At 33.0% G+C, this 25,412-nt stretch overlaps 2 protein-coding genes across 2 annotated transcripts in view; one reads left to right on the top strand and one right to left on the bottom strand.

Moving 5' to 3' along the window:
• Positions 1-5,658: 5,658 nt before the first annotated feature.
• On the bottom strand, positions 5,659-12,226 carry RanBP3 (ran-binding protein 3). The gene is made up of 6 exons (XM_089701055.1): positions 12,188-12,226; positions 11,567-11,689; positions 10,427-10,833; positions 8,772-8,912; positions 6,755-6,994; positions 5,659-6,383 (listed from the first exon to the last, which is right to left on the bottom strand). Exons 1-6 carry the CDS (start codon positions 12,204-12,206, stop codon positions 5,985-5,987), a joined length of 1,329 nt encoding a protein of 442 aa, XP_089557181.1. The 5' UTR covers positions 12,207-12,226; the 3' UTR covers positions 5,659-5,984.
• Positions 12,227-13,243: 1,017 nt separating this feature from the next.
• The window catches only part of LOC149484788 (kelch-like ECH-associated protein 1B), a 35,617-nt gene continuing 23,448 nt past the window's right edge, over positions 13,244-25,412 (top strand). The window contains exons 1-2 of the mRNA XM_089701054.1: positions 13,244-13,616; positions 24,053-24,210. Of these exons, the coding sequence (XP_089557180.1) occupies positions 24,058-24,210 (153 nt within the window). The 5' untranslated portion in view covers positions 13,244-13,616; positions 24,053-24,057. The remainder of the gene's footprint in view (positions 13,617-24,052; positions 24,211-25,412) is intronic.

Raw genomic sequence — 25,412 nt, 5'->3', positions numbered from 1 at the left:
TAAATAGATCAAAACACTGTATTAACACGCTTTTATTAGCTTCACCTATATGTTTGTATGTAACATTATCCTTTCGAAGTTTCGACTCGATTTTGATCCACTTAAAACCGACGGATTTTGTTCAAATTTTGAACACTTATCAAGGTCCGATGACAATACAATAATATCATAAATTTATCCTGATAAGGATCGCCAGGATCAGCTTAAAACATATGTTTGTATGTAACCAATTCTCCTTTCGATTCGATTTAGACCCACTTAAACCGACGGATTTAATTTAAATTTTGTATACTTATAAAACCCGGTAACAATACAATAATTTCATAAATTTACCTTATTATCCTGTTAAGGGGCCCTGCTCCGAAATGTATGTTTCTAAATCATGGTTTTTGGATAGAAATCATCATATTTAAAATCCTAAAAAAATATATAGCACAGATAAACGTTTGATCTAGTGACTTTTTTGGATAAAAACACAATATTAAACATTTGACTCGATCAAAAAAAAATCAGAAGTAACATCGATTTTAAAAGCATAATCAGTTTTATGAGAATTAGGGGAACGCTATGTTTATGAAAATTTGACATTTCATTTACTAATCAGGTTTTACAGGGAAATTTTTGGATAGATTTTTAATTTAGCCCTTATTTTTTTCTATATAAAATATAATACGTAAAATGCGACTCGCGCGCACCACGTCAGTGCCGCCAGAGTCCAGCCGGACGTCATCGAAGGAGGACCTGTGCTAGTTTTGCTCCCGACCACGTTGCAGTCGCCGCTCGCGTATTAGAACCGAGCGGCGAGTAAAACGGCGAGCATGTCACGGTATAAATAAATCAGTAGTTTGATTTTGTTAGTTATCCTAGGATTATTGTTGTAAATATAAATTAACTTCTTATTCTATACTATTAAACGAACAATATTTGCATATTAATATATTTGTTTGTAAATACAGTGTGGAAATTTTCGATGGGCCCTGGGTGAAAGTACTAGAAATACTGGAGATAGCAAATATCCTTTATTTTTAAAAAGAAATAGAACTGCATTCAAAGATTTTCAAAAATTCATTTTCTTCGACCGGGAATCGAAAGAACTATTAAAACCGCATCAAAATCCGTTGCGTAGTTTCAAAGATTTAAGCGTACAAAGGGACATAGGGACAGTGAAAGCGACTTTGTTTTATACTATGTAGTGATTTAAAATTATGTTTTAAAAATTACCTTGCCTGAGATCCTCTTTTTTATGGGTTATTGAATAGGAATAGCGGCAAAGTTTTGAAGTACTAGTAGAAAGACTATTATGATGTTGGTTGATCTGTATTCAATGAGTATGACAAATATTATTTTTATGAAACAACAATCCAAGATGGCGCCGACGAAAATTTGACTTTTTTCGTGATGGGTGTCATTTTCATGGTTTTTGGGGTAGCAATTAACGAATATGAGGTCAAAACTATAATCCAAGATGGCGCCGACGAAAATTTTACATCTTTTCGTCATGGGTGTCATTTTCATGGTTTTTGGGGTAGCTATTAACCAATATGAGGTCAAAACTAAAATCCAAGATGGCGCCGACGAAAATTTTACATCTTTTCGTCATGGGTGTCATTTTCATGGTTCTTGGGGTAGCAATTAATCCATCAGTCCTCGGAATCACAGACACAATAGAAAATCTATTGTGTCGCGCCCCGATCGGGCCTTACGGTGGTCAATGGGTTAACGAATATGAGGTCAAAACTATAATCCAAGATGGCGCCGACGAAAATTTTACATCTTTTCGTCATGGGTGTCATTTTCATGGTTTTTGGGGTAGCTATTAACCAATATGAGGTCAAAACTAAAATCCAAGATGGCGCCGACGAAAATTTTACATCTTTTCGTCATGGGTGTCATTTTCATGGTTTTTGGGGTAGCTATTAACGAATATGAGGTCAAAACTAAAATCCAAGATGGCGCCGACGAAAATCTTACATCTTTTCGTCATGGGTGTCATTTTCATGGTTTTTGGGGTAGCTATTAACGAATATGAGGTCAAAACTATAATCCAAGATGGTGCCGTCGAAAATTTTACATCTTTTCGTCATGGGTGTCATTTTCATGGGTTTTGGGGTAGCTATTAACCAATATGAGGTCAAAACTAAAATCCAAGATGGCGCCGACGAAAATTTTACATCTTTTCGTCATGGGTGTCATTTTCATGGTTATTGGGGTAGCTATTAACCAATATGAGGTCAAAACTAAAATTCAAGATGGCGCGGACGAAAACTTTACATCTTTTCGTCACGGGTGTCATTTTCAAGGTTTCTGAATTCTGCTCGAAAAATATGTAAACGGTTGTAAGAAAAATATACTTACCAAATTATCGACGGTAACATTGGGGATTTGTCTGCTGTCTCAAAAACCTTGAAAATGAAACTCATGCCGTAAAGATGTAAAATTTTCGTCGACACCATCTTGGATTTTAGTTTTGACCTCATATTGGTTAATTATAGCTACCCCAAAAACCATGAAAATGACACCTGTGACGAAATTTTGTCAAATTTTCGTCGGCGCCATTTTGGATTTTAGATTTGACCTCATATTGATTAATAGCTACTCCAACTCTTTGAAAATGACACCCGTGACGAAATTTTGTCAAATTTTCGTCGGCGCCATTTTGGATTTTAGATTTGACCTCATATTGATTAATAGCTACTCCAACTCTTTGAAAATGACACCCATGACGAAAACATTTCAAATTTTCGTCGGCGCCATCTTGGATTTTAGTTTTGACCTCATATTGGTTAATCGCTAGCTCAAAAACCACCCACATTTGCTACTTAGGAAAAGTTCAGATTTAAAGATATCATAGGTAATGTGACGAATATAATTTATTTCATTCCGACCGTTTCTCGGAATAACATACATTTACTAAGAAGGGTTTAATATATTGCCGGTAACATAATATTATGATGTATGATAATAATTAATAATTCATAAAAAAGTATTTTATACATTTCTTAAAAAGCTTCGATATTGTATACAATAATACAAATCATTAATTGATTATTATTCAAATTGTTGTAAAATAGTCACACTTTTTTAAGTTGGTTGAATACACTAACTTACTTATTACATACTTATATTCAATTATTATTTTGCCTTTTTTATTTGTTTTACTTTTAATTATTATTACCAATATTTTCAGAAGAAAATAAATTAATGTATCCAGAACGAGAGTTTCATTTTAAACTTTAAATGTATGTATAAAATAGACCAAAAAATTTTTACGAGAAATTAACAATAAATTATCTTTTATATTGTTTCTATCGATTTGAATAATAAAATAAAATTTGAAAAAGGAATGTTTCCTTTCAGAAAAATTTGCTATCCCTAGTATTTCAAGTACTTTCCATTCAGGGCACATCGAAAATTTCCACACTGTATATATACAAACAAATATATAAATATGCAAATATTGCTCGTTTAATGGTATAGGATAAGTAGTAAATTTATTTATCAACAACATTCCTACGATAGCAAATAAAATCGAACTACTGATTTATTTATACTGTGGCATAATCGCCCGCCTTCATAGGTCACCGGAGTTCATGCCGCGCCGGCTCCTGCGCAACGCGGGCGCGAGCCATCTCAGTGCCTAAAATGCCTAAACTTTCAGTACAAGGGGCTCTTAAGTATTTCAAACTATATTTATTGTTCTATCAACTGCAATGAGTGAAAACTGAAAACTAACATTATGACGTCACACGCGCTTGGGTGACGCTTCGGGAGTTGCCGGCGTGTCTTCGGTACTGGATTCAAAGACTAATTTTTATTTTGAAATAACTTTTGAATTATTGCAAAAAAATAAAAATAAAAACAGTTTTGTTATAAAACTAATATATAATCTTTCCATTTATCACAAAAAAAAATTTAATTCAAATACTCAATTGATAAATATTATACTAATGAATTTCAACGAACTTAACATTTTACACCTATAAGATAAAAGAAGACAGGAACACAAAATTATTCAATAGGTACTTTTATTTATGAAATGATTATAAACATTAAAATATCTATACGTATTCAACAAATTTAAGTCACTTAAAATGCGTTATTAAAGTAATCTTGTTTATCATATCTATAAATTTATATCAAACCTGGCATTTTACCAGACGGAATTGTACGGAAATAATTGCTTTGAAATGCTATAAGTACATATAATTAAATATGTAATGTTGTGTTAGCACGTTTTTGAGACATCCAGTGATTTATTTATTGACTAGCTTTCCGCCCGCGGCTTCGCCCACGTTTTCAGAGGAAAACCCGTTCCCGTAGGATTTCCGGGATAAAACCTATCCTATGTCCTTTCTCGGGTATCAAAATATATCTATACCAAATTTCATGCAAATTGGTTCAGTAGTTCAGGCGTGATTGAGTAACAGACAGACAGACAGATTTACTTTCGCATTTATAATATTAGTATGGATTAAACCTTATTGTAATACAATCATTAAATTATAAGAAACAAAAAGAAAATATGAATATTTTAATGAATAGTTTATTTAAATTATCAACCAGAGAAAATCTCTAAGTAAAGAATTACCTCTTTTGATCTATAAGCATATTATACAGGGTGTCCCACTGTTGGTATACTAAGCCCAAAGGAGGTTATAGATTTGCATACGCTAAGTACGTAAAAAATACTTAAAAAATTCCAGACGCATTTTTTTTTCAAGTTTATGAATTCTTAAAACTCTATGTGTACACCCATAACAAGCAACCCGCCCAACTTTGTCACCAGCACATGAGCTATCGTTTAATATTATGTTTTCATAGACAAAATGCTCACATTAGAGAAGCGGTATATGCCGGCTGCGCGAAGCTAGAGAAGAAAACATGGATTTTCAGGAAAAATTTAGCAAAAAATTTTTGACGTAATTTTGTTGTTTAAGTATTTTTTACGTGATCAGTGTATGCAAAACTACAAGTCTCTTCGCGCTTAGTATACCAATAGTGGGACACCCTGTATAGGCAGCCCTTGGCTGCAAAAAAAATAGGCGTGGTTATGAGCCTAGTTGTTTTAGGTATATTTTGTTATGAGACTGAAGCCGGCAAGTGGTGAGTAAAGAGTGATTTTTTTCTCCCTCCTTCAAAATTAACATTAACATTTTATTTTATAATAATTCATTCTACTGGCGTTTTTGTTTATGTGCCAATGGCAGACTATAGTTGTTGTTCCATTAACTTATAACTTATAAGTACAGTAGAACTCCAATTATCCGAACTCCGACTATCCGAATCGCCGATTATCCGAATCACAAAAAATTGTCCAAAAAAAGTCTAAGTGTGCTATTATTCTTCCCCTAACAAGAATATGGAGAGGATGATGATGATAAAGATGCGTTGTCACTAGAGGAAATAAGAAAAATTATTGCAAAAATATTTAAAACATGTGAAAATTGCATGTTTCTTTCATTTAATTCAATAAAAAAATAGTGCAATATCAAAACGTAGCTTTTATTCTCTCCAATGGCAATTTTTTTTTAATCTGATTATCCGAATATTTGATTATCCGAATGGGTCCCGGTCCCCATTAATACGGATAATTGGAGTTCTACTGTAAGTAGAAAACACTAGTGTTAGATTGTAAGAGATTTAGTAGAAATAAAAAGATATAAATCTAGACTTTAATCATTTAGGTTTATTCAATCATTATTGAGAAAATTATGTACACAAGTATTTGGTGTTCAGCTCGGACACAATAATTTACACAGCAAAATTTTGGAATGTGTTAATAAAAATTACAATTTTACTTTCAGTAAATGTTATATTTCAAAAAAATTACACTTTCTCAGTTAGATTTATAATGTTAAATATCTTTCCTAATATTACAGAAATCATTACGCTAACCGTTGATAGTATATACCCTAATACTTCATATAATTTTGAACTCATTCTGTCACTTTTCTCGTTGGCATCACATACACTAAGACATAAAATCACTGTATCGACACATCTTGGCATTGTCTTTTAGGAGACGTTCCGTCTTCGACTGGTTCTTTTCGTTTTAGTGCTTTTGATTCTTTTTCTTCAACACTTTCAGTGGCTTCTTCGTTTTCAGTCTTATCTTTAGAGTCTGCTTCGAGTCTGCCGTCTGGTTTATCTTGGTTTATTTTATTTGCGGCATCTTCATCACTGTCGTCGTCGTGACCATCATCGTTTCCATCATCGTGTCCATCATCTTGAATGTAATCATCATCATCAACAGATTTGCCTTCATCAACATCGATTTCATCGTGCCTTTGGTTTTTGTCGTCTTTGCTATTTGATATTCGTTTACTCCGCGCGATGCGGGCTAGCAGGGCTCTATGTAATTGTGCTATATCACCGGGTGCTCCCTGCAATTAAATGACAAATAATTATTTATTACGTAATTTTGTTTTTCGGGTACATTAAGAAAACAGGGTATTAAATTAACTATTAATAAGAAAATTATTAAAATAATTAAAGCATATATTTATTTTACCAAATGTAAAATGTAAATTTTTTTTTTGTCATCACATTGTTTGTCGTTTTATTTATTTTCTCTTAACGTATGCGAAAAAAATGATATAAAATATTTTCTGTGGACACAATAGCAAAATTAAGAAATGGTTTTTCTTTCACAGTGTTACAAAGAATGAAATGTCAATTGACCAGCCTGGTGGATTAAGAATAGTTTCCCTGCAGTTGTAGAAGCCCCGCGCAGTGACTTGCTGACGTCACTCACCATGATGAGGAACAGCTTGATCTGCAGCTGCGCGTCGGCGGCGGTGATGCGCAGCGACTTGGCGCCGGCCCGCTCGACCACCATGTCGGGCCACAGCTTGGTGTTGAGCGCGACGCGCAGCGAGCCGGCCACGCGCGCCACGAGCCGCGCGCCGCCGCACGCCGCGTCGTTGAGCCGCAGCACGCCGCGCCCGCGCTCCCGCCAGCTGCCGCTCTCCCACGCGAACAGCCGGCACGATATCTGCAAGCAACCATTGAGATATACATATGGAGACGACACCGCCTACATCACATATGTTCCGCTCAACATAAGCCATATGGCTAACTGCACGCTCATTTTTAACGTGATAACGTTTTTAAAATCGTTTTAGTCGGGCGACATGTTCAGAAACTTGTGTCACACCAAAACCTCACGAGCGCGATCGCAGGTATAACGAGAGAGAGACGGACCGATCTCCCGTCTCATCTCGAGCGCTGCCACCAATAAGACCTTATCACGTAAACATCTCGATCGTAAACCTACTTTACAAACAACCAATTTTTTTATTTGTTTTAAAGTGAAACGCATCAAATATGCTTTCGTGTGTGTTACGATATTGCACAAATAATAAAAATAATACGGAAAAGTGACTAACATAACTTTTCATCGGCAAGTACCTAACTAGATAATAATTTTTAAAACTTAGTGCAAAAAAATGGCGCACAGATTTTGTTAGTGGTGTCTCCTCCATATGTAGTAATATTATCTCAATGAGAACAACAAGTTTATTCAGTAACGGCCTTTTATAAAATCTTATTTTCAGCAGCCCATAAATATGTATATTCTCATTCTCATTTTTTGTGCTCTTACCTCTGAACTTTTGACTGGGTTCTTTTAATATATCTCAAAATTTAAAGCAAAAAAGCAAAATGTTTTTGTTAAAAATATTTATTTTTACAATTTGGCGTTAAATTGGTTAACAATAACAAAAAAATAATTAACAGAGCACATATTTTTTATTTAATATTTTGCACACCTTACGTTTCCAGAGTATTGCTGAAAAAATTGCATCTTGATAGTCTTATTTGGTTTGCAGTAAAATGATAACTATGAGTTACATCAAAGGTATAAATAAAATAAAAGGTACTTCGTATAAACTAACTTCATATGTATACTTTTCAACTTGTAGCAAAACATAGGTGCACACATATTTATAATAAATATGCGTGTGTTTTTGTAATGCGTTTATATTCCCATTTAATTAAGTGACATTATCATTTAAAAATATATGTCACTGCGTTGAAATGGGATGTTTTAAGCTTATACGCACGACGACCGCACAACGAACGCAAGACGAGCGGCTGACGCGCTTGCGACGTTGCCGCTCCGCGGACAAACTTTTGATTATTTCTACGAAAGATGCGAGTATTCGTCTTACAATCGTCAACGGAAGCGTGCGCATGATTTGCGAATAACGAGGTGAATTTGCCTTATACTATTTACGAAGACTTCAAGCTACAATTTTTTCATAACATTGCCGTTGAAATTTAACATCATCACAACACTTAAAGTTTTTTCATATAAATGAATGAATGAAAGCATTATAATTGTACACACCAAAACAAAAAAAATAACATTAAGTAAAATATACATAAATTGCACAATAGGCGACATATTTATCTTTGATACAACAAAATCAATTGTAGGCTATAATATGAGTCAGGATAAATTTTAGGTATTTAACAATATCAACTATATCACAATTTAGTGTGACAAAGAAGTTCTAACAATTTTACAAACACTTTAATACATCCAATTGCATAGTAGTAGTACAGCCATCATAAATAAAAGTCTCAAGACGTAAGTTAAACAATCTTGTAGTACCTGCAATACATTTGTTTTTTTAAATGAAAACTTCTTTAGCGGCGTTGAGCACTTTTTCTGTAATGGGTATAAAATCTTAAACGTGCAACCCGTCTTTTTTTTTGTTTAAATTAGTTGAAAATGAATTCTCAAAATACATTTATTCTTTAAATACCTGTAATACATTAATTTCGTCCTCTTCGCCGGTCATAGTGCAGTTGGAGGTGGGCGGCGGCGGTCGCGCGTGCGATCGCTCGTACTCTGCCGCCGCCGCCGCTAGGCTCTCTGTTCGAGATTCGCTTGGGCCAGGTTCGTCCTGTGGGGAAAATGTGTATAGTTCAATCTATATTCTATACTAATATTATAAAGCTGAAGAGTTTGTTTGAATGCACTTATCTCAATAACTACTGGTCCGATTTGAAAAATTCTTTCAATGTTAGATAGCCCATTTATCGAGGAAGGCTATAGGCTATATATCATTACAGTAAGACCAACAGGAACGGAGCCATATCGGTGAAACTGCGAAGGGCAGCTAGTGAGTAATATAGTAAGCACTAGCTACTACATTATAACAAATCAGATTAACAAAAATATTTATATATCTATTTATTAATATAAAAGGAAATGTGTTTGTTAATACAGTAGAATCCGTTTATTATGACTCCGCCTATATTGACCAACCGGTTATTATGACGTAATTGCACTATGAAGTTTGGTTTTCATATAAAATTCTTTATAAAAAAGTCGGATATATTGACTTCCCTTACAGTGACATGCCGCTTATTATGACCCATTTTTAATAAATTATGTCTGGTTATAATGACCGGCATGATTCTTTACACCTTCGATAATGTTCGTTGATTCTCGACGACGCGACGTTCCGCACGTGGCTCGTTTTTGTTTTGAATCTCAGTGAGTAATTGACGGTTGAACATTAGTGCTAAGGAACAACTCGAAAGTGAGGCATTAAAAGCTGCAGAATTATTATCACGATTTGTTCACAGCAATATTGAAAATGATAATTTGACCATAGCTATGTCTTCTATACACAATAGTATTAGAGACCGTTTTTACAATAAAATGAAAAAACAAAAGCAGACAAAAATTACAGTGTACTTACAGTAAAAAATACACTTGTATGTGTTATTATAATAATCTGCTGATTACGTGCAATTTTGATTTTGATTTAATATGTACGTATACATATGCAGGTATACTATGTTTCTGTATTAAAATACTTAAATACATACATATTTACATAATAAAAGATTTTTCATTTCACATAACGCTTTGTATGACGTCCGCTTATTATGACGTGTTTGTCGATTCCCTTCGATGTCATTATAAACGGATTCCACTGTACTTATTACTCAAGAACAACTGATTGGATTTGAATGAATTTTGCTTTGTTTGTTTGCCTGGGTAAGGATTATAAGTGTTAAGAATTATTGAATGTATACTTGTATTGTATTGTATTGTATTGTATTGTATTAGCCTGTTGTGTCCCAATGCTGAGCAAAGGCCTCCCCAAAGCGCTTCCATGAATCACGATCTTGTGCTCTTGTAGACCAGTCTCTAACTCTATATTAAATTGGTCCAGTTTATCCCGCCATCTTTTCTTCTTATCCCAAAATAATATATAAATAAATTATAAAACTGTCAAAACGGAAGGCCCGTTTTGACAGTTTTAATTTTTAAATATGCCCATGAATCTCTCAATTTTTTACCAATAAAAATGTTCTGAATGTTTCATTGAAATAGCAAAACATATCAAAAGTTCAAATAATCATGGGATATATTAAATTATAAATATCATTATTATAAACTAACCTGATGAATTTCCAGAACTGTGGCTGCCGCAGTTGTGAACAATAAATCTGTTGTGCCATTTGAAGAACTGTGTTCTGCGGGACATGCATCTCCATTATTCACAGATTCTTTCATCACCACCCGTTCACTTAAATTCTGTCCAAAGACAAAACCGGTTGAAGATGTGCTCGTTGCAGCGCCCACTGGTGCGGGCACCGATGTGTTGGTCCTAGGTGTAACATTAGCAGATCCAAGTGGAACAAACTTAGGCGTCTCAACACCTTCCTCTGTTTCTTGTAACCTATTTTCGTTAGTACTGTCGGCTTCATTTTCTTTCTCTTTTTTCTTTTCGGGGCTGAGATCATCTGTGGTTACTTTACTAAATGGGTTACTGGCAGGTTTCAATTGCGACGGGCGTAAGAGTGATCCTGGAATAAAGATATTGTTCACATTGAATGCATTATATAAAATTTAAGACAAGTATAAACAATGCCAAGTTTATATCATATGTTGCTTGTGTGATTTTAACTTGCAATATTTGTTATTTGTTTTTCCCCTATAATAAAATAAGTTGACTAATTATTGTGAAAGGATGTCAGATATAACAAACATAAATAAAGAAGGATGGCATAATTTTTCCTTATTTTATTGATTTAAAAATAAAATAATATACTTGATTCATTCTTGATTTAGAAATGAGCTATTAAATTTTCATTTAGTTCAAACTATGTTTTGATATTGATCAACAAATGTTCTCATTGTTTTTTTTTCTTCAACTTCAAAAACATGCAAAATAATAAACATTGAAAGGGTGGATTTTACCAATATTTTTGTTATGATCTTTATACTGTAAATTCAAACAATATAACCGGTAACCACAGAAATATATTCGATACTCACCATTAATTTGCTATAGTTTATGCTTTGAAATATGAAACACAAGATTAAATTGGTCTACTCATGTTTGATTTATATTGCTTTTTAAAAATATCTATTTGCACATACAAGAGGCATTCCTTTTACATGTTTTATTATGAGCCCACATTTGTGTATCTGTTCATTAATATTTCATTATCTATAATATATAATTCATCTGGAGCTATACCATCTCAATAGAAAAGTCAAGTAATGGTAGGACTTAATAACTTTAATTTTACTCACCAAAAGGATTATTTCCCTTGTTAGAACTAGCAGCAAATCCGGATGCACCAAAACCACCCAACTTAGGTTTTGCCAGGACAATTCGGGACTGAGTGCCATTGTAAATATCCTCAGAGGGTTTTCCTGTAATAAGTTTATTGACAAATTTTATTGTGAAATTGGTGTAACTGTATACACCCAGATATTTAATATAATTAAAGATAAAACATGTTTGAATTTAAATGCAATTTAATCGCGTTACATTACATTATTCGATGATATGTCATTATCATTTTAGGTATTGAAATGTTAATGTTTAGATTACTTTCAAAGTGGAAATAACTATTTCCAGGAGCATACGAGAACATTTTGATATTGTAATTCAAACATTCACTTAAAATATTAAATATTTTAACAATATATAGGACTAAACAGAAATCGAATTTATGAGTAGAAGTTCCAAAAAAAGCGAAGGTAATGCATTGCCAACTTAAATGTGGTTATAAATCATACTTGGAAACATTTTAAGTAACCCTTTTATTCAATTCTTTAAATAAACAAGTTATTTTATTAAACAGTATATATAAAAAGTATTCATTCGTTTACCTTCTACTGAATAAAATAAAAAGATTTTTACCATACCTTGCTTAGCATCTGCCATTGTCGCACGACGCAAACAGCAACACACACACAGATGTACAGAACAGCAATCTTGCAAGGACTAGTGACGTAACAACTCTTAAAATTAACTTAAAAAAACCGATTATTATCGGTACTCTCACTAACTAGGATAATAATAATATCTTTTTCAACATTCGAATCAGAGATTCAACAGTATTCAACACTTTATTATTTATGTCGTCGTATCAGTTACTGTCAATGCAAACAAATTAATAATCTTACTGAAGCAATAACGTTTACTATTAAATTATCTGATTCAAGTGTGGCAAAATAAAATAAATCGTTTAGAGAGGAGGGTGAAAGTAAGTGTAACTTGTAAGTTCTTGGCGTGATGTAAAATTCAAAATTGTAAATAGTAGGTAGATAGGAATCTTTTCAAGCGGCTTGTTTTTTCGTTTGTAGGTGTAGAGAGAGATATAATATAGGTATATATATATATATTGCGATAGTGTGCAAGTGAGACAACATGGTAAGCACCGACATTTTAGATTCCTTTCTTAATAAACCGGAATATAATATGTTTATAACTTTAAAAAATGAGCTATCAATTCGATGTGGGTAGTTTTTGAAAAAGAGGGTAAGTATACCTATAGCACTACCGTTCAGCCCGCGGTTTAGCCTGCGTAGTCAAAAGAAAATTTAGCTAAAAGTTAGAAGATCCAAGATATTCATACATAGTACCCACAAGTAACCCAGCACACACCAATTTCCACTCAAATCGGTTTAGTTGTTTATGCGCGAATGAAGATGAGAGAGACAAACAGACGGACAGAGTTACTTCCGCATTTTTTAATATTATCTAAATTTGCAAGCAAAAAATCATTAGAATAGGGTTTGGTTTGGGTATTCTATTAGTTTAAATCAAGGTTTAAATATATCGAGTATTCCAAGTCAAAAGGGAATCGTAAATATGCATGGCTTAAATTTCTAATCTTTATCAACTGTGTGTCACTGTGAAATAAGCAAAAATATTCCACTCTATATGTCAATGTCAATCGTATTCGTCGTCAATCTATCAATTTCATTCATCGTCTCGCATTTTGATTTTGTTAAAATTTAAATAAAAAGTTAAATCATGTATCAATTTCTTATTTATATCTTGATGTAGCCAATATATAGTTCAATTATCACAAGTTGATTTTATTTAATCTATTAAATTTTTGCACTTCTTCTGTTTACCATTTATCCAGGAAGTAAATAAAAAACTGCGATCGTCTAACTTCTGTTTTAAATCTCGTGTGCGGAAGATATTACAGGTTATAAGTGATACATGAATAAATATGTAAAAGTTCAACTGACTCAAGTGCTAATATAAGTGACTTTTTGTTAAAATATTAATAAAAAATATAGTGGAAAGCTCTTTCTAAAACTTCGGCCAACATTACAGCAGGTATGTACCTAAACTCAATGTTCTTATCACTTGTTTTTTTTTCACATAATCATAATTATTTTTTTTTTAGCCTTTTTTTTTTGTAAATATTATATGATTGTAAAATTTGTAATGGTACATAAAATTGTTAAATAAATAAATAAATAAAATTATTGTTCTAATCTCTCAGACATGGAAATAAAAATTTAAGTAACAGAAACATAAGTGACATACACATATAATTCTTACATTACTTAACATATGATTGCATAAATTATATGTATGGTTCAAACTAAATCATACAACAGTATATTAAGAGTATATTATGTACTATACAGAGCATATAAAACTAAAAAGTAAGTGAAAATTTTATTAAATAGTGGAGAAAAAAGAGAGATAAGATTAGAAAAACTGATAAATTCTATTTTAATGTATCAGACTGCTATTTGATATATATTTTGTTACCGGCCAAACCCGATTTCAGGACAAACTAGTTTACCTAGGCTTAACTAGTTCGTCCTATGCGCAATCGGATGAACTAGTATAGCCTAGGCCAAAATAGTTCATCCTAAGACCAATAGGATAAATCAGTTTGGGCTAGGCCAAACTAGTTTATAACATTATCATCTATGCATGGTTTTTCTATCAAAAGCTAGAATTAATTATTTTAAATAGTTTATTAGAAAAAGTCAATAGGCACAAATTTAAACAAATCAAATATTGCATCTAGGGATGTAACGATACCGATACCGATATATCGGCCGATATAATCGGTAAGCCGATATATCGGTATCGCCGATTATAAAACAACCAATACCGATATCAAACAATTAAAAATCGCGCCCAATGAACGACGAGGGAGGCCGCCCGCGCGTGCACACCTTGTTTTTTGAAAAAACTCTACCAATAGTAAACTTTTATTAGGAACTGATTGTATGTGTATAACTTAAAGTTTAACTGACTTTGCAAAATAATAATACTAAAATAAATGGTTTTCTTGTTTTGTTGATTTGGCATTGTTATTTAAAAGAATTCAATTTACAGTTGAGTCTCTGTTAATTGTTGGTAACTTTTATGCATAATTCACTATTTATTTTTCTACCAAGCTATCGATATCGGTATCGGTATCTGTATTGCCGATATTTTATTACAAATATCGGTATCGGTATCGTATCGGCAAAATCATGTATCGTTACATCCCTAATTGCATCACTATTGATTATGGCTTTGAAAATTTTCAAACAATTTTGATCCAAGAATTTTTCCATGAATTTTGAAACTTGTTTCACAATAAGATTTGGTCACTTGATTATTTATTGAAACAATAAATACTTTTTGATAGGTATGTACCTTATATGTGCAAATATTGAATGGAAAAGTTTTCTTAAATATTCTTAGCAAATATTATTATTGCTAAATATACCTACATGATATCAGCAATTTGATAAACAATGATGGGCATTGATTACTTAATTATACCCATATAATTATTATTTATGAAATCTTAGTATCCTACTCATATTATTTTTTAATTAATTGATTGGCGTATTTAAATATGTATAATGTTTCGTCTATCTTCAAATGTAGGTAGTCCGCAAATAAATATTTAGCAGATTTTAAAGTACAATTGGAGGGTTTTTAAGAGATTTACACAATATAGTTTTTATCTAATTGTAGAATGAGTTTATGATTGCATCATTAATGTAAATTATATTATATAAGAAACTAGCGGTCCAACCCGACTTCGCCCGTGGTACATATTTACGTTTTCTCTACATAAGAACCATCCTCGTACTTCAAAGAATATAATAAAAAAAAGAATTATCGAAATCGGTCCACCCATTCACGCCGTGACAACGCGAAACGGGTTTCATTTTTATATACAGGGTGGCCCGTTTACAGTGGTCCAAAAATTTTTTTCAGCTTGAGAGCATCATGAGTAATCATTTAAAACATACTTTAGTTAAGCGAAAACTTATGGTTTAGAAATTATGATTTTTTTTAAATAATCTGGAGTTTCAATATTTTTGACACAAAACCACTCTGTTATGAAAACTACTGGACCGAATTGAATGAAATTTGGTATAGGTATAGCGCAATAACCTACCTATCGCGCTATAGGCTCATTTTGTGTAAATAATTAGACTGATTTTTTTATTTTAACTTTTTCTTTAGATTTTTGAATTTCTCGGCAAAATATTGATTTTTCGAAAAAATCCTGTGAAAAAAAATGTACCACCAAGGTTTTGCTGGTACTGCTAAAAACTACCTTAACATAGGGTTATTCTTTACACAAAAAATCATAGTTGTCCTTCGATTGTAACATCTTCAAAAACAACATCATTTACATTAACACATGAAAATCGAAAAATTACGATTTTTTTACCACTGTAAACGGGCCACCCTGTATATATACGTAGATATGTTAAATAAATAAATAAATCCAAACTGCATAACTAAACTTACCAACAAAGCTTATAAAAATATTATATAATAATATGTAGGTATAACTAAAACAACCTAGTTAAAAGCTTCCAGGAATTTAACCTGTTTTACAAAATATATCATTAAATTATTTTCTAGCTCATATTGTGTCATGTTTGTTAAATCTTAATTAATTCAATTAGTTTCTATTGATATTAATCAATTATAAATTTAGCCATTTGGGGTGGTAATAAGATTATATTCATAACAAAAACAATTCTACGTAAAGAAATGATAATAATATTTTTTTTATTAAGTCATTCTTACGTACACAATATACAGGTATTTTATGACATTAAAGATATGAAAAATGTTCTGTTTTGCTGAGTCACTTTAGTCGAAAATCAAACAGCGGTCTGTCGCGGTTACACGCGCACGCAAGTCGCACCGTCGCGTCGTCAGCTGAAAACCGCGTAAAATATATCGACAAAATTATTTATTCACTAATTACTATGTACTACCTTTTCCTATTTAAGTGGCACTCTTGGTCATAGAATAAACAAAGATTTCATTTTAATTCAAAATAAATATTATTTATCACTATTTCAGTTTGTTTGTGTAGAGTGTAGTGAAAAGTGTAAAAGTGAGTGTTTTGTGAAAATAGTGTTGAATTTCTGGATGCATATCAAATATAAAAAGTCTGTAATATTATACAGAGCGAATACCATGACGCGATCTGTGTCATTTGACGGTAAATATTCAAACTGTTTTTGAATTCACTTGACCTGCGAATTAATTCGAGCAGTCTGAAATTGATGTGTAGAGTTTGTAAAATTAACTGAACCTTTTAAGGATTTATAAACAAAGCTAATTTTTTTTACCTATTAAATATATATAAAAAAAATAATTATATATAAAATATTATTTTTATTACAAAACAATTTCCTCATTGTTAATTTTTATTTAAGTTACCAAGATTTATCTTAAAGTGCTGACTGGACAAATTTCCTATTTTGAGCAAATTGTGCGCTCTATTTCTGATTTCTCTTCCCATTCAATATTATTTTAACTGAACTTAAATGAATGTTATATAAAGCACTTGAGATTAGTCACACTGATTAGACATGGATTAGACCAATATAAATTTTCCAATAAAAAAACATCACTTTGTCTAAAACAATTGATAAATTATACCTTTCTCAAGAATGTCCATATGCCAATATCCATTAAAAAAAACCGCATCAAAATCCGTTGGGCAGTTTCGAAGTCTAAACATAGGGATAGACAGACAGCAGGAAGTGACTTTGTTTTGTATCAATTTTGTACTAGGTATGTAGTGATAAGGAAAGTTTCGAATGCGGTAAAATCAATTCTTCGATGTTGTCATAGGGTTTTATCGGCATTACGAAATTCGTCATTAAAATAATGAATTGGCTGTCCATGTGATAAATAATTGTGACGATAAGATTTTGTTAGACAATATGACTTGTTTTATTTTTATTATTATGAAAGCATTATAGTTCTTTTCTTTCATAGAATAATAAATGGTATCAATATAAGCACCATACACGTCGTGTTTTCAAACTGATTATTATTTTTATTGTTGGAAGTCTAATAGTTAGGGAGCCAGCAGCAGATTTTATGACCAAGTTCCTCTCAAGCGGTAATTTGTAAAATGCATCAAAGTATAGTATTATGAAGCCTCGTGAACGTCAGCTGGAGCTCGGTTGGGGGGATGAGCGGCTGTAGCCTCCCACGCACGTAGGAAAAAAAAATATATTCAGTCATTTCCTCTCAGCTAAAAATTTGTCAAATTGTAGCTAACCCAATATCTCAACGAAAAAAAATAATCAGCTGGTTACAACGTGGTGTATTGTACGTCAGCTGGTGTCTCGAACATGAAAAAAGAACAATTATTTTCCGTGATTTCCTCTCAAACAAAAATTTACCTGATGATAGCTTATATGTAACTGTGGATAAATATATAAGTCAGCTGGCTGTATCTTGGTGGAAAAACCGTCAGCTGATACTTTGAAAGTTATTACATAGGAGTTAGACAGAAGCTTCTATTGCCAATTTATATGCATCAGCTGACTAGGTTTTCCTCAACTTATTGCTAGCTGATTTTTTTTATTTATCGCATCAGTATATTAACAATCAGCTCACAAATTTTCATCTGAGAGGAAATGACGTATCTTTAATTATTCGACATTGCGCTTCAATATAAGAGTTAAGTTGAAATAAACATTCAGTATCAATATTTTTGAAACGAATAAGTATGAAATCAAATAATTTTATATATTTAAATAATTAAATAATCAATTAGCAATAAATGAACTAGTTACTCGATAAATAATATTTATTATATAAACTTGATAAAACATGATAATGAGAACAATATGATTTATTCGTTTTCGCTCTGGCTTGAGTCACTTTCCTCTCTTTCCGATTCATTATCAGAGTCGTTATATACCAACGATGTAAGTTTTGCAGGACGTCAACATAAAGTCAGATTGAAATAATTTCTCGTAAATGTTAATAAATGTTAAATGAAGAGTTTGTTTGCCATATGTACGGATTTAATCGTCTAAAAAAGATCAATGATTAACGTAGTTATTTTTATTTAATACTTTTTAGTGTATTTTTCAACACGAATCCAACGAGCGCAAACTCGATACCTAAAGTTGAGTCAATATATTACCGAGTTCCTATGGCCACCTTCCGATTCCATCATCAAATCAGCTCTATATCATGATAATGTTTCATCGCTATCCAATTACATACGTATACAAAATTTCAGCTCAATCGGTTACCAGGAAGTGAATCAACTTTACTTGCTTCATTTCAATTAAGTCATCGAGATTAGACAAAAATGTTCATAAAATAAAAACTACTGGGCCTATCCGAATAAATCCGAATCCGAATTTTTATGGGACCAATTCGACACCATTCCGCATCAAACAAAAAAAAAAGAATCACGTCAATCGTTTCAGAAACCTCGGAGTAATCGGTGAACGGTTTGGACGAGAAACTACAGTGGGGAGCCCATGTCAACACCGCTGCAGGTAAGCTCAGTTCTGCTGCATATGCAGTCCGAAAAATAAGGCATCTCACCGATGAAGATACGGCTAGATTGGTTTATTTCAGCTACTTTCATAGCATTATGTCCTATGGAATTCTACTGTGGGGCAGGGCTGCAGATATAGAAACTATTTTTATCTTACAGAAAAGAGCCATTCGCTCTATATAATATAATTTACGTGCTCGGGACTCACTAAGAGATCATTTTAAGAATACTGGTATCCTTACTGTACCATCACAGTATATATTTAATAATATCTTGCATGTACACAAAAGCTCTGACTTAGACACGATTATGGCACAAGGAACAAGAATAGAATTGAAATGCCATTTTTCCGATTAGCTAAAGTTAAAAATTCATTTATGGGTCAAGGTATACGCTTATACAATAGAATTCCTCACAATATTAAAGTTCTAAATTTAAAACTTACATAAAAAATGTACTAGTTCAGAGAGCGTACTACAGTATTCAGGAATATATGGACGATAAAGACCCATGGAGGGTTGTCGCGTAAAAACCACAGGACAGTTCTTTGGCATATTATGTAGTTAGGTAGATATAAGTTACATATTATGTAAATTTATTGACATTATTTAAAAGAGCAACTATGGAGTTTCTTGCCGATTCTTCTCCATAGATACTGCTTTCCGAATCGGTGGTAAATGTTAAAAATACTATGTAATGACGATTCGAAAGTGCTACTAAATAGTAGTCTAATTGAATAAATGAATGTTTGAGTTTGAGTTTGTTTGTTTGAACATACATAAAAAAAACATACCGGCCGAATTGATAACCTCCTCCTTTTTTTTGAAGTCGGTTAAAAAATCAGCTAGCAATAAGTTGAGGAAAACCTAGTCAGCTGATGCATATAAATTGGCAATAGATGCTTCTGTCTAACTCCTATGTAATAACTTTCAAAGTATCAGCTGACGGTTTTTCCACCAAGATACAGCCAGCTGACTTATATATTTATCCACAGTTACATATAAGCTATCATCAGGTAAATTTTTGTTTGAGAGGAAATCACGGAAAATAATTGTTCTTTTTTCATGTTCGAGACACCAGCTGACGTACAATACACCACGTTGTAACCAGCTGATTATTTTTTTTCGTTGAGATATTGGGTTAGCTACAATTTGACAAATTTTTAGCTGAGAGGAAATGAATGAATGTATTTTTTTTTCCTACGTGCGTGGGAGGCTACAACCGCTCACCCCCCCAACCGAGCGCCAGCTGACGTTCACGAGGCTTTATAATACTATACTCTGATGCTTCTGACGAATTATCTCTTGAGAGGAAATAATGAACCCAATTTGCACCTGGCTCCCTAACCATAAGGAATTATGGAAAATTGATTAGCGAAAATTTTATTGAATGGCGTTTAGCGTATTTTGTCATCTCATGCACAAATACGTGGGTTTAGTGTTTTGTAATAATAAAAGGAACTAACTTAGGCTAAATTCTGCTATATACCTACATACATATATTATGTACATATATATTTTGGTTGTTAGCTGGGGCTTAGGGCACTTAGGGCCAATTTTCTTTTTCACCATTCAGACTTCCAATCTAACAATTTCGAAATTAGAAAGGTAAAAATCTAATAAATTGCTCGAATGTTTGATTCATAAAAAGTATTATGTAGATTGTAAATTCTGTAATTTTTATATTACCTACTTCAAAGTTAACTAGTAAGTATGTATTGTAAATTGGAAATCCCACCGGACTAAAACTTATTTCTGAAACATATTTATTTACGAGTGCAAGTGAACTAATTTTGCGGTTATATTAATTGGTTTTTGTAACTTTGGTCGTTATTCACTAGAGGCTAAGATTGAGTTTGAATAGATTAAGAGCTAGCGCGCACGAGCAACTTTGTCTCCGCAACTATTTTGTCTCTCCCACCTATGGGCTATTATGAAAGTGCGCGCACGTAGCGACGCAACTCCCCATACAAATTGATGGGAGAGACAAAATAGTTGCGGAGACAAAGTTGCTCGTGCGCGCTAGCTTTTACAGTTATTTCCTTTCTATGCGGACGTCTAGTGCCACAGACCACAGTTGACAGAAAAGTTAATAGTAGATACAGGTACCTACTACCGTACTAGGTAGGTTAAATTCAAGATTATAACCGTCCAAATAGAAAAGATAAAAAATATATACACAAAAAACTATTCAATATTAATAACCAAATCCATATTAATTAAATTCAGAGATTAGTGGGACGACAGAAATTATGGAGCTATAATTATTAGTTAATTATTTTTACTTAAAATATTAAATAATATTTCAATCCTTAAAGACAGTAAATGTGAATACTGAATAATTTAATAACTTAATTCGAATAGGAAATCTCAAGGAAATCTCATTAAAATAAACTTAGGATCTGAGAAATTTTCCTACGAATTATTACAAAATAAATCGAAGTTGGGACAGAAATTAGAACTCTAGGTACTAGATACTTTTCCTTGACATACTTATTATTTAAATAGTAGTTCCCCGCGGTGATGATGCCTTTAGCCTTTCTCGATAAATGGGCTATCTAACAGCGAAATAATTTTTCAAATCGGACCAGTAGTTCCTGAGATTAGCGCATTCAAACAAACAAACTCTTCAGCTTTATAATATTGCGAATGCGTCTTTACAAACTATACAAGGCCAGTACGCAACGGTGTGAAACTAATCACGTATAGTTTGGAAATAACTTTTTTACAAAGTTCTTCCAATCTATACAACAGCAGTACACAAATACTCGCGTAGCGTCTTTCCAAACTATACAAGGCCAGCACGCAACGGTGTGAAACTAATCACGTACAGTTTGGAAATAACTTTTTAACAAAGTTCTTCCAATCTATACAACAGTAGTACGAAAATACTCGCGTATACATTGTAGTGAAGTAAGTAAGAATAGCGCTCCAAAACATACAGCGCCAGTACGCATGCGGACTAATCGTGTATGTTTCGGAGTAAGCACGGCGTCTTTCCATTGCTCGTGTTTATATTATTGTATTAAATAAATAAATAAATAAATAAATATTATAGGACATTATTACACAAATCGACCTAGTCCCACAGTAAGCTCAATTAAGGCTTGTGTTGTAGGTACTAGGCGACGATAAATATAATATTTAATAAATACATATATAGATAATAACACCCAGACCCAAGAACAAATAATTGAGTTCATCACACAAATATTTGCCCTGACCGGGGATCGAACCCGGGACCGTCGGCTCAGTAGGCAGTTACTTTACCACTGCGCCAACCGCGTCGTCAAATATTGCATAGTCGCGTAGTATTGCATGTTGCATGCATGTGTATGTAATGTTGCGTACTGATCGTATATTTTTTTGTATCGAGGATGCTTTTGTCTTCGTTCCCGACTATACTGCACGACTTATTATTGACAATAGTGCTAAAATGTAAGAATCTAATAAGTCCAGAAGAAGACGGTTGCAAGACGACGGAGCCCCGCTTCGCGGGGCTCCTATTTTTGTGTAGTTAAAAAAAACACGAACCTAACCTAACCCATAGGTACCCTTATCTGTTACTTATTTATTTTCCTAAGCTTACCTAATAATATTTTTATTCCATATTTTACTGAATCAATAATAATATAGAAGAATAAAAGTAGATAGATATATAGTTGAACAAGTCTTTGATTACCTATATATTTATTATTTCGCTCAAGCGTAAGTGGTGTAGTAGGTATTAGTCAGTTCTTTAAAGAAACGAATCTTCAATGGCGGCGCTTATCATTCCCTCTCGCTCACACACGGCCGTACGGTATGCAAAAAAAAATAGGATAAAGTAAAATGTATTTAATTTTCCCTGTTATAATTTTTGGAAGAAGTGTACAAATACAACCCTCGAATTTAAGGTTTTTGTGGGGGGGAGGGGAGGGGGGAGTGGTGGGAATCCCTCCTCCAAAGGGGGGGGGGGGGTGAGGAGTCACTTAGTTTCTGAGATATTGGAGTTTAAAGTTTTGAGAATTGCCTTGAAATTGCAAAAAAAAAATATGGACAAGAAATAATATGAACTTTTCACAGTAATATCACCAAGTTTCAAATCGTGGGTAATTATTGTACCGGCGAGCCTAATTTTTTTTTTTTAGTTTGTAACATTTTCGCCATTTATATTTAGAATGACAATTATGTATTTGCTATAGTAAATAATATTTTCTTTAATAATATATTCTTTGGGGAAAGTTGTTCAGTTTATGGGCTAATTACGAGACTACGAGTATTAATGGGGATTTTGTTGCGTTCTGTATATGTCATTTGATAGTTCATATAAATACACAAATATCATAACAAAACAGTTTGTCAACAAACAAATTAAAATAATTAACAAAATAATAAATAAAATAATTATCAATTTACGTTATTTTTATTTTCTTTTTTGCTGATCCTACCATCTGTCAAAGTCAGCTTTGGCCGCCATTGAAGATTCGTTTCTTTATTGAACTAGCTAATATATTTAGTTATATTTTGCGTACTGATCGTGTATAGTTTGGAACGGAGAAGCAAGCATCCGCGTTACAAAGTATACACGATCAGTACGCAAAATTCGTGTATATATTGTAATAACAAACTTAAAAACAGCATTACAAAGTATACACGAGCAGTTTTCTATGGTTGCGTTCTGGCTATGTATAGTTTGGAAATACGCATTGCGAATAGATAAAATAAATACTCGAAAACATTTCAACGGGAGTTGAGTAAATATATAGTAGAATACACAACATCCATGTTGGGTTGTTTTAAATCCATTAGGTAAATAAATAAATTTAATAATCTAAAATTCTACTCTGAATAACAAATTAAAGATTACCGCCCATCTTTTTCAAGTAAAGATATAAAGACAAGATAATGATTTTTATCATTGCGATAAAGAAGCATGTTATTAATTTCATTACATTATTATATGTTTGAATTTGCTTTCCTTGCAGACGACATGGAGGTAGACGATATAGGGAAGAAAGGGAACCTATTAGACGAGATGCCGCCTATTAACTGTGATATGATGACAGAGAGTACTTACGGAAGCAGTAAGGACATCGGCGATACTACTTTCTGTTTGGGGAATTATATACCAGATTTTATGAAGGTGAGCTTTTTATCTTTGCTAATCTTTAGTTAATATCATAAGTGTGAAATTGTGTTGTTTCACGTCGGAACGAACTGAGCGATTTATAGTGGTAGTATGTCTGGAGACAGGAGGCTCGACGGTGCGATTTTATGGTATGATTTGTATGTCTAGAGATAGATAGGAGACTAGAACAAGGGAATGAAAAAGACGTGTGATGTGTAAAGCTATTGCATAGCATGCCTTCAAGCCACACCTCCGTGCCCGTCGGAGTGGGGAGCGTGAGGTTATTTTCGTTGCGGAATTTCTGGATTCGGTCCCCGCGCTCAAGGCCCGCGATAGAAGTTATGCAATAGCTTAATATAGGCAACTGGTCTTAATCGATTTTTTTAAGCAGGTTATCACCCTATGAAGATAAAATTGATAGACGTCAAATGTTTCCTATTAAATTGGCTCGATTATATAATATCATCACGCTAAGACCAACAGAAGCGCGCGGAGACGTCTTTTCGATGTACTCATGGAAAGCAGATAATCAGTTCTTCATATTAAATATTAACATTATCATGATTACGATTTATATTAACTACCTAGCTATAATTTATATTAAGGATAAACTGACACAGCTAAACATGATGATGATATCTATGATAATACGATAAATTACAATGTCAACTACCCAGACTGTTATGTCACAATCTTAATTATGACGATCATGTAATGAGGAACCTACATAATGGGCAGCTGCAGCGTAGGGCGAGTAGAGGCAATCACGATTGTGTAGAGGGCGAAAATGTCTATGAATGGCCGTCACTCATCACTGTTCATTTTTCTTCGTAATCGCCGTGATGGCGGCAAACGTCAACGATCATTTGTTGGACCAACGCTGCCCATTTTGCAGAGGGCCCGTAATGATTCAAGATACAACTCTATTTCGTTCATCGTTGGATATTGCAAGTCATTGTTTAACTTTTAGGTCAAAAACCATTTTAAATATTATGTAAAGCGCGAAATTCTATCTATGTTATTGTGCTGATGGATTAGTTTCAGTATTACACAATAATTTATGTTATCGCCTGTATTGACAAATTGACATATTTCAGATTAGATTCCCGTTTTGTGTTACGAATAAAAATATAAGAATACGTGTCTATTAGTACATAGTACTTTATCACTCCGTTTTTAATTTTACGGTATTCAAAATATGCAGACTACTACTGATT

This window comes from Colias philodice, chromosome 11 (genome assembly GCF_061535455.1).
Source record: "Colias philodice isolate Cphi_HAF_F1 chromosome 11, ilColPhil1 Martin Lab GWU primary, whole genome shotgun sequence".
Classification (NCBI taxonomy): domain Eukaryota; kingdom Metazoa; phylum Arthropoda; class Insecta; order Lepidoptera; family Pieridae; genus Colias; species Colias philodice.
Note: the sequence above shows the minus strand (reverse complement) of the source record. Positions and strands in the feature narration are given on the sequence as shown.